At 40.2% G+C, this 11,221-nt stretch overlaps 1 protein-coding gene across 2 annotated transcripts; it reads right to left on the minus strand.

Annotated features, from left to right (window-relative positions):
• Positions 1-3,721: 3,721 nt before the first annotated feature.
• CCL20 (C-C motif chemokine ligand 20) lies at positions 3,722-7,603 on the minus strand. Of its 2 annotated transcripts, none has more exons than XM_032753308.2 (4): positions 7,458-7,603; positions 5,714-5,825; positions 4,896-4,973; positions 3,722-4,220 (listed from the first exon to the last, which is right to left on the minus strand). In XM_032753308.2, exons 1-4 carry the CDS (start codon positions 7,531-7,533, stop codon positions 4,199-4,201), a joined length of 288 nt encoding a protein of 95 aa, XP_032609199.1. In that variant the 5' UTR covers positions 7,534-7,603; the 3' UTR covers positions 3,722-4,198. The 2 variants fall into 2 exon arrangements, with proteins under 2 accessions (XP_032609199.1, XP_032609198.1); XM_032753307.2 differs by having other exon boundaries at positions 5,714-5,828.
• Between the last annotated feature and the right edge of the window lie 3,618 nt (positions 7,604-11,221).

Here is an 11,221-nt window from a genome sequence, read left to right on the forward strand (position 1 = left end):
CTCAAAAGGTGACTAGTCTTTCACCAAGAAAAGCAAGACCACCAGATTCAAAGTCTGTCAACTTCCTCCATCCCAAATTGCAAAATTCTCCCCACCTACTCCCACTCTTTCCTGAGTGAATTTTGTTCCAAAGGAAGAGATGACTCAACTGAACTGTGTTCTGGAAACCTGCCTTTTGAGAGAAGTTGAGGTACCATTTGTTACTCTTTCAGAATCTTCAACTCTTTATAATGTCTTCAATCTCTCTCTCATTCTCTCTCTCTCTCTCTCTCCTCTCCCTGACTCTTTCAATACTTTTTCATCTAAAGATAAAAGGCTCCCCTTCTAGCTTTTATTTCCTCTTACCTTCGTTGCCAAACTACTTGTCATCATTCATTCTTCAACCCACTGTCATTGGGATTCTCTCTCCTACACTACCTCACTGAATACTCCTACAGTTACCAACGACCTACAGATTGCCAGGGGCAAGATATTATTCCATCCTTATCTTACTTACCTCTTAAGATGACACTAATGGAAAGGACCAGGGAGGCACCGAAGAACTTGGAGACAACTCTGAGAATACAGCAAGTCAAATCCACACATAGGGCCTATGGCTATGGCCAGACATCAGCAGTCTTACACAAGAGACTTTTGGAAAATATATGACCAAAAACCTCAGAATCATTCAGATTTTTAGAGTGTATTTAGGAGACAGGACTAGACTCTTACATAAACTAGCAGTGGTTCTTAAGAAGACTGTACAAACAGAAAGGGCTACTTAGTCCAGGGGAGAGCAAAGGCATCCTATGGTGTCACCTCGGAGAGTCAAGGAGCTTGATGAAAGTTCAAAGGAGACCTTCACCATATCACTATTGCTTGAACCTAAGAATGAGAGTGAATTCATATACTATACATGGCATTAAAAATAAGTTCAGAGACAGAAGATTCTAGTAAAAGAAGTCAAAAACCAAAAAGTACATGCTGGATAGTTCCATATACATGAAATCAAGAAAAGGCAAATTAATCTATTGTGAAACAGGCCAGAACAGCTGCTACCCTTGGGTTGTACAAATGGAAGGGAACATGAGAGCGCCTTCCTCTGCTGTGTTGAAAACATTTACTGTCTTGAAGGAGGCAGGGTTGTTTCACAGGTAGACGCATATGCAAACATTTATTAAGCTGCACAATTAGGATTTGTGTATCTGGGCCAGGTGCGGGGGCTCACACCTGTAGTGCCAACACTTTGGGAGGCCAAGTTGGGCAGATCATGAGGTCATGAGTCCGAGAGCAGCCTGACCAACATGGAGAAACCCTGTCTCTACTAAAAATACAAAAGTTAGCCAGGCGTGGTGGTGGACGCCTGTAATCCCAGCTACTCAGGAGGCTGAGGCGGGAGAATTGCTTGAACCCAGGAGGCAGAAGGTGTAGTGCAGTGAGCCAAGATCATGCCACTGCACTTCAGCCTGGGTGGCAGAGCAAGAGTCCATCTCAAAAAAAAAAGATTTGTGTATCTTACTGCATATAAATTATACTTCAATTAAACAGTAAATAGAAAGGCTTTTTTCCAAAATGAAAAAAAAAAAAAAGAGAGAGAGAGCTGTGAATTGGGAGTGGCATCCCTAATCCAAGATCATATTTAATCCAGTGAAAACTAGAGCATTAAATATTCAAATTACATAGCTGAGGCCCTGCCCTATGATCCCAGCTTTAACAAACCAGCTTTGTGATTCCAATTTGACTGCTCAGGTAGCTTGCTTCCCTAATCTAGCCATGTGCTTATGTCCATATGCTTGACACTTGGATGCTTTCATTGTTGATTAATAAATTGGCATTCCAGCCTGGAGATTTCAGTCTTCAGAAACTCACTTAATACTTATTAGTCGTCCTGGCCTCAAAAGATTCAGACAGCTTCAGAGTGCTAACAAAATTTTCTCCTTTCCTGACTCTACAAGCCCTACCTGCTGAGGCCTTCCAGCAACGAGACAAATCTGCTGCCGCCCGGCAATGCCTTGCTTTGGCTGTGCTGTTCCAACAGTGACGGGTGGGGGGGAGAGAAGGGGTGTCTGGGATAAGTCCCAGGCTTCACAATCCCACCTCTACTGCTTTATTTTTTTTATTTTTTATTTTTTGCCATGGCTGTGACTGAGGTTCACCATTTCTCAGCCTCCTCATTGCAGCTGTCGCTGGTACCTCTGCTTTCCATCCACCCCACCTCCCTTTCCTCTGCCGTGCAGAAACAACATGTATTTTGACCTTTACAGTGGTTTCCCAAGGGCTCCATGGTCAAGCCCAAACCACCTCAAGTAGTTGAGGTAACAGTTTTACTTAATCTGCAGCTACTCCACCCCTGCCCCCACTTGTGTATACTCCTCTTCATCCAGTATTGCTCAATGGTGGCGTGATTGGCATTTGGGGCGGGACAATTCTTCATTGTGCAGAACCATCCGTTGCATTCTAGTGAGTTTAGCAACCCTGGCTCCTACCCACTGAATGCTTCTTGTACTCACCCTCAGACATTGTGACAACTACACATGCCCGCAGGTATTTCCAAACACTTCCTGCTGTCCCTTTTCCAACTGGCTACTTCCTACTGATTCTTCATACCACTAGTATTGGGCTGAATCTTGTGAAATTGTCACCTTCTCAGGTCAATGACATCAAATATTGGCTATTTAATATGATTCAACTGCATAGTACCTTCTTCTGGAAGCCCTCAGGTACGATGCCCGATGACTTTCCTTATTGAAGTGCTTACCACCCAGTGTTGTAAAAGCTGCTTTACTCATTCCTGCCTCTGGCCACATTGCTGAGCCTTAATTATCTAGCAGCAAGTTACTAAGTTTTAAGTTACTTCTTCTCTCTAGCACTTGGCACAGTGCCCAGCACATACTAAACCTATGTGTGATGATGAATCAACACACAGGATGTTGAGCATACTTTCCCTGATGATTCAATGTTGCTGGTCCTGAGGATGCAGACGCCCTTGGAGACTATTGAGCCACTTACTCTTTTTTGGCTCCACATCAAATGACCCACCACTGCCCTACTTTATGGATTTATATGTCTTGATTTTGCGTCATATCATCAGCGTGCCTGCCTCCAGTGATCTTGTGTGTCCTTTGGAATCCGAGGCACTCTGTGAACCTTGGTGCATGAATGTGGTGATAGTAACTACTGGTTCTGAGTCTTTTCATCCTATTGCTGGGCTCTTACCAGGTTTCACACGTTTGGGAGCTCCCCGCCGGTTAGCAAGGCAGCCACGAAGAACTCTCTGAATAGTCATTTTCCTTTCGGAAACTGCTTAAAGATGACTCGGGAGGACTTTTGAATGGAGGAATGTTCGTGTGCTGAGATCCTGGCTGGTGACGGAAGGATGGAAGAAGTGATTCCTGAAGGTATATTCTAAATGATTGTTGTGTCCCTGTAGTCAAAAGGTGTGTGGGCATGGTTTCTTATTTTAAACAGTTTTTTTTAAATCAATAAACATTGGGTTATAAATCTCAGATATAGGATGTTTTTCAACTTTTAACCTGGACGACTTTGAATTAAAGAAAAAAAAGAACAACTGTTCCATTATAATTCATGTAAAATCAAGTCCAGGGCCATGAGGAGCTGAGATAAAGGGAACAACTAGAAGTAAGTGGAGGATATAATTTCTCAGAAAATTGTTATATTTTCTGTGCCTGGAAATGGTTTCAATACACATCATAAAAATGATACAAAACTCAATCAACAGAAGAACTTTTTGTTTCTTTATTTTCAATATGTCTTATTAACATTTTTCTTATTTTATAATGTAATTACAACAATTTAGGAGACAAAACAATATAAACAAAAGAATGTTAAATAGTTTTTTTTTAAAAAAATAGCTTGTTGCTTGCAAGAAAGTCCATATAATCTTATTCCCCACCCCCCAAACATAATTTTATACTTTGCACTAAACCAAAATAGCTTATGGAAAATTAGTATTAAATAGCTAAACACAGAAAACCTACAGCTATAAATAACATAAAATACAGTTTAACTTTAATGTGATGCTTAAACAAAGCAAACTATGATGCAATATGAATCAACTTCATTAATTGGACAAGACCAGTGAGGCGCAAATTAGATAAGCACTAAACCCTCCATGATGTGCAAGTGAAACCTCCAACCCCAGCAAGGTTCTTTCTGTTCTTAGGCTATGTCCAATTCCATTCCAGGAAAGCCACAGTTTTTACATGTTCTTGACTTTTTTGCTGTAAAATGAAAAAGAAGAAAAGTGTAAGTAATGACAAGGTGACTGCATGGTGGGAATGACTTTGGTACCTAAAGGTTGCTTCATCTGCCCTTAATCTCAACTCGGTATGTCAAGCAGCTCTGAGTTCAGATGAGGAAATTGACGTTTAGAGAGGATGGCCCTTGCCCAACCTAACTCAGCTCATTAATGACAGAAACAGGCTATGGACACTTACCTTGTGTCTCCAAGTTCAGTATCTATGGCACGCTGGTGTTAGGTGCCTTCTGTCCATTGATAAAGTGTTACTGTCTATTATTGTCAGTGTAAATCAGAACCATTGATCTCTGTTTAACTAATGTTCATTTTTCAGTTTTTAACAAACAACCAAATGACAGATTGCCTTTAAATTATATAAATAGTAGGCATCTTTGTAAGAAGAATCGGGCAGCTAGTAACTATCAAATGCATAGAGAAGTCTAATATATCACGTGAGAAATCACTAAATTAAAATAATAATAACAGTGATGATGACCTGTAAGTGGAAAAATGCATTCTTTGTTTCTGTGGTCCAACTCAAATTTTCCCTTTAAAAATTCCACAATAGTTAAAGAATCCCAGAAAACCTATGGCCCACCCCTTTGCACACTCCTCTTTCCTCAAACATTTGCAGAGGCTAAATGTCAGTGTAACATACCTGAGGAGACGCACAATAAATTTCACCCAGGTCTTTTTTGGATTTGCACACACAGACAAGTTTTTCTTTGTGTGAAAGCTGAAAAAATCAGAAAATTTGATTTGTGCTTAACGAGCTTTTAAATGGGTTTTTCATAGAACATACAATGGAAATTTTATATTCCAGCTGATTACACACTAAACATTTCAGTTGATGAGGTAAAACAAAATGCAAAAAAATGCTTCTGATGAAGATTAATGCAAAATCAAAGTGATTCTCCCTTTCTCTGCAATGTAACAAATAATAGTATAATGGCAGGAAGATAAAGTCCCAGAATTGTCATATAATTTTGCTATTGGTGGTTACATAGAATATGTATGTATCTGATCAATAACTTGTATAATTCCAAAATATAATATCCTATATAAATCAAGAAAATTATATGTGATAGTATAATTAGTCTGAGATTTTACTTTTGGTCTCAAACATTTTCTGGTAGAAGATGCTCATTTCGAAATGTGTATCTTCCATATTTTCCTAACATATCACTTTAATAGCCTTAGAAAGTGATTCTTGCCCTATACTAGTTCCTTTTGACCAAAAAATCAGAAAAAAAAAAAGTTTTTGCCTTATTCCAGTCCTATTTAAAGTGAACTTTGAAGTAGATATGTACTAAGACAAAGCTATCTCTGCCACATCATTTCTTTCTCTTTAAAATAATATCCTATGTTCAAAACATCAGTAATTTCTGAATGAAACTCTAAAAAGGCAAACATTTTTAAAACTGAAGTTTCTAGGTATTCCTGATACAATTGAGTTAAAATCAATTAGTAACTTACATGACAGCATCGATGTCACAGCCTTCATTGGCCAGCTGCCGTGTGAAGCCCACAATAAATTTAGGATGAAGGATACGGTCTGTGTATCGAAGACAGCAGTCAAAGTTGCTTGCTGCTAAAAAAAAAGTGAAAGGTATTGGGTCCACATGAATAAACTTATCCTGTGATTGGTATTATAAAACTACCTTACGTTGTGAAAAATCTAGTGAATCTCATGTATATGATGAATAAACCACTTAGTGGAAGAGTTTCAATGTCTTCAAAACCTTTGTAAGGTCATTAAGAACCAATCTAACATAGTTTACAGTTCTTTGAAAAAACAGTTTGTGTGCTGAGAAGTTTTGGTTCAATAATAGAATTGAGAAACACATGACTTCTCATAAGTGGGATATCTTTAGTAAGAAATACAAATTGACAATATTTCATTTCAGTTCACTATAATCATTCAAGAATATGAGCAGCCCCTTCCCTACTGCTTGAAGGAACCCTTATGTAGATAAACTTCCAAAAGCAGAAAATGAATAAATTCACAGATTTTAATCTATTATCTGGCTACTAAGTATTGAGAAATAGAGCTACAAAGAGAAATATGATTTATAGGAGTGAAAACACTTTGAAATTGTCCTATTAATTAATAGGAATGTTTAATTTTGTTCATAAAAGTTCAACATGTGGTTGGGCATGGTGGCTCACACTTGTAATCCCAGCACTTTGGGAGGCCAAGGAGGAAGGATTGCTTGCCTCCAGGAGTTCGAGACCAGCCTGGGCAACATAGTGAAACCCTGTCTCTACAAAAAAAAAAATGTAAAAAAATTAGCCAGGTGAGTGGCATATGGCCATGGTCCCTGTTATTCAAGAGGCTGAGACTGGAGGTTCACTTGACTCCAGGAGGCTGAGGCTGCAGTGAGCAGTAATCATGCCACTGCACTCTGGCCTGGGTGATGAAGTGAGACCCTGCTTCAAAAAAAAAAAAAAGGGGTGGGGGGAGGGGGGAGGGACAGCATTAGGAGATATACCTAATGATAAATGACGAGTTAATGGGTGCAGCAAACCAACATGGCACATGGATACATATGTAACAAACCTGCACATTGTGCACATGTACCCTAAAACCTAAAGTATAATAATAAAATAAAATAAAAAAATTTGATGTGCATTTTTAGGAATGCACCTGTTGCTAAAAGTGTTGTGTGACTATTGAGCAATAAAGCAATACTTGGACATTCCCCTGAGTCAGATTACAACATGCTGTAAGGTAAGGGATTAATGTTATTTCAAAGTTGGCAGGCAATGTCCCCCATGACTTGTGGGGATGTTGATGTCAGGTATTATAATCTACTTCTAAAGGATGAGTTTTAAACTTTACCAAAACTATTAAGTTGGGAGGTAAGAAAGTTGGGGACGTGGGAGGATTCTCTACATTTCAAAACGGCCCCATCTACTGGTAACATTACACGCTTTATATTACTCCCAGAAACAGCACTTTGGCTTTGTCCTGAAGTTTAGGGGTCTCTAAGAGCCCACCACTCCCCAAATCTGCTGAGATTGACAGCAGAGAGGAAAGCCTGATCCGCAGCAGTAACTCTTCTCTCCTGCACTCCACAATGGGCTGACAACTTCCATCACTACCTCTTGTATACTTTCTAACAGTTTTCCATCCCTTAGGGACCCCCAGTTGAGCTCAAGTCTTAAAGGAAAAGGAAAATACTCTTTCTTCTGTGCTAGCAGAAAGAGCGATACTTACCTTCTGATTCGCTGCAGAGGTGGAGTAGCAGCACTGACATCAAAGCAGCCAGGAGCAAACTCTTGGTACAGCACATGGCTTTTAGCTCAAAGAACAGATCTGCTCAGTGTTGAGTACCCAGTTCTTTGGGAGTGCTGTTATGTTCTGACAGCAGCCTGGGATGGCCCTATTTATAGCAAATATTGGGAATGTACACAAAAGGCGTGTTGCCACATGGGGTTTTCCCCATTGATCAACTGGCCCCATCATGTCATCACAAAAAAAACCCGCAAGGAAAACTTCCTGCTTTTTCCTCGTATTGGGAAGGTGCGAAGGTCAGGGTGGGGGACAGGAAGTTGAGAAGGGGAGAATCCTGTTAAATTCTTTGTATTTGCAAAGAGCAAAAGCAGCTCAGCCCTGTGGCCCAGAAAAGACTTTCATGCAGTTTTAACTTAATCATTTTTGTGTCTGAAAATAGAAGGATTAACAGCGATACAAAGGTCAGCCCCACACAGGAACATTCCAGCACTCCTATTGTTACACCCTATTTGCTTTCCAGAGCCAGTCAAGGAGGAGGCGGAGGAGGAGGAGGTGGGATGCCAGGCATACTCTGATGCACATTTACCATCGCGTGGTTGATGTTCAGCTGTCCTGAAGAAGACCCTGAGGTGCTAGACTAACATTCAGAGCAAGTACTATAACAGTGCTACAGTACTGTCCACAGTTAGAGTGGAAAATATCAGACTTTAAGTAAGGCTCAAACCTCAGCTTCACCTTGATTTAATGTCAACTCTTCTAAGAATCTTATACATTCACATGGCTTTAATCAATATTGCAGCTCAGAAAATAATCCTTACCCGCCTTTAACTCTTCATGATGATGTACTAATATAGCTCAATATAGAGCCTCAGAATTGTTGAAGAAAAAAAACCTATCAGCAGTAGATAGTCAGCAAAACAAATGTCACATAATAGTACTAATGATGATAATGTAATATGAATCCATAACCTAAGGCAGTATAAGAACTCTCCACTAGACCCAAATAGGTTGAAAGTAAAAGGATCAAAAAAAAAAAAAAGGTATACCAAACAGTAAACAAAAGAGAACTGGAGTTGGTGTTGCCTATATCAGACAAAATAGATTTTTTTTAATGTTACTGGAAATAAAGAGGGACTTTCATGGTGACACAAAATTAACCCATTGGGAAGATATAAAACCTACAACTGTATATATACCTAACAGTAGCACCCCAAACTACAGAAAGCAAAAACTGACAGGATTGAAGGGAAGAAAAGGAAATTTGATTTTATTTTTTTATTATTTTTTGGGGGGACAGAATTTTGCTCTTGTTGCCCAGGCTGGAGTGCAGTGGCACCATCTAGGCTCACTGCAACCTCCGCCTCCTGGGTTCAAGCGATTCTCCTGCCTCAGCCTCCTGAGTAGCTGGGACTACAGGCACGTGCCACCACGCCCAGCGAATTTTTGTATTTTTAGTAGAGACGTGGTTTCACCATGTTGGCCAGGCTGAACTCCTGACATCATTACAGGCATGAGCCACCGTGCCCGGCAGAATAGGAAATTTAACAATAAAAGTTGACAGCTTTGATACCACATTTTCACTAATTAATAAAATTTAGGCAGAAGATCCACAAGAAAATAGAAGACTTGAACAACACTATAAGCCAAGTAGACTTAGCAGGCATCTAAGGACTACTCCAACCAACATCAACAGAATAGTTGCACGTGGAATGTTCTCTAGGATAAAGCATATGGTAGGTTATGGAACGAGTCTCAATAAATGTAAAACGACTGAAATCACATAAAGCATACATTCAAACCACAATGGAATTAAATCAGAAATCAGTAACAGACAGAAAGGAAACCACATATTCCTAAATAACCGATGTGTCTGGCCGGGAGTGGTGGCTCATGCCTAGCATTTTGGGAGGCCGAGGTGGGTGGATCGCCTGAGGTCGGGAGTTCGAGACCAAACTGGCCAAATAGTGAAACCCTGTCTCTACTAAAAATACAAATATTAGCCGGCTGTGGTAGTCCATGCCTGTAATCCCAGCTAGTTGGGAGGCTGAGGCAGGAGAATCTCATGAGCCCAGGAGGCAGAGGTTACAGCGAGCCGAGATCACGCTACGGCCCTCTAACCTGGCCAACAGAGACTCCATCTTAAAGGCAAAAACAACAATAACAACAATGTGTCAAAAAAACAAAAGTCACTAGAGAAAGTGGAAAACAACTTTGAAATGAAAAAAAAAATCCGCAACATATCAAAACTTATGGGATGTAGCAAAAGCAGTCCTCAGAAGGAAACTTACAGCTGTAAACACTTACATTAAAAAAAAAAAAAAGAAATATCTCAAAACAATAACCCAACCTTCTACCTTAAGAAACTAGAGAAAAGCAGAGGAAGCTAAACCCAAGGCATGCAGAAGGAGGGAAATGAAGATTAGAGCAGGAATAAATAAAACAGAGAATGCAAAACAATAGAGGAAATCAACGAATGCGAAAGTTAGTTCTTTGAGAAGATCAATGAAACTAATAAGCCTTGACTAGACCAAACCAAACAAAGGGAAGGGAGGTTAAAAAAAAAAAACAACTGTATGCCAATAAAATCACTATGCCGACAGCACAGTAAAAAGATCATACACCATAACCAAGTGGGATTTATTCCAGGAAATGTAATACAACAAATCAATCAAATAAAAAATAAAAATGCTTCGAAAAGCAACTGACAAAAGCCAACACCTTGTCATGACGAAAACACTCAGCTAACTAGGAAGAGTTGAGAACTTTCTCAACCTGATAAAAGTCATCTATGACCACCTCACAGCTGATATGAACATAGACGAAAGACACAAATTATTGACCCTGATTCAAGAAGAAAATAGAAAATTTGGGAAGGGCGTGGTGGCTCATGCCTGTAATCCCAGCACTTTGGGAGGCCGAGGTGGGAGGAGCATGAGGTCAGGAGATCCAGACCATCCTGGCTAACACGGTGAAATCCTGTCTCTGCTAAAAATGCAAAAAATTAGACGGGCATGGTGGTGGGCACCTGTGGTCCCAGCTACTAGGGAGGCTGAGGCAGGAGAATGGCGTGAACCTGGGAGGCAGAGCTTGCAGTGAGCCGAGATTGCACCACTGCACTCCAGCCAGGGTGACAGAGCCAGACTTCGTCTCAAAAAAAAAAAAAGGGAGGTCATTTTTATGGTATGTCAATTATATTTCAATAAAGCTGATAACAAAACAAAACAAAACAAAAAAGGAACTCTCCATGTACCTACATCTTAACACGCACCCCAGCCCATGGATGCTTTTTCTTTCTTTACGACTACTCTTGGTTCCCTGTAGTCTGTGTTCATTTCTCCTTCCTCCATTCCTGTTGTCTCCTCTTCTCCTCCCTCTCTCTCATGTCTTAATCACAGATTTCTTTTCTTCTCCATTTAATAGCCATAAATAAACTATTTTTAGTATCTTTATATTGACTAGAATTGTATTTCCTTGTGCTTATTTTGATTGATGTACCATTTCATATTTGTCCCTTTAAAACTTTCTAAAATGTGGATGGGTGAGGTGGCTCATGCCTCTAATCCCAGCACTTTGGCAGGTCGAGGCAGGTGGATCCCTAGAGCTCAAGAGTTTGAGACCAGCCTGGGCAACATGGCAAAACCCTTTCTTTACAAAAATTAGCCAGGCCTGGTGGCACACGCCTTTTGTTTCTGGCTACTTGGGAGGCTGAAGTGGGAGGATCGCTCTAGCTTGGGAGATAGAGGTTG

Source organism: Hylobates moloch, unplaced genomic scaffold, assembly GCF_009828535.3.
Source record: "Hylobates moloch isolate HMO894 unplaced genomic scaffold, HMol_V3 SCAFFOLD_1, whole genome shotgun sequence".
NCBI lineage: Eukaryota > Metazoa > Chordata > Mammalia > Primates > Hylobatidae > Hylobates > Hylobates moloch.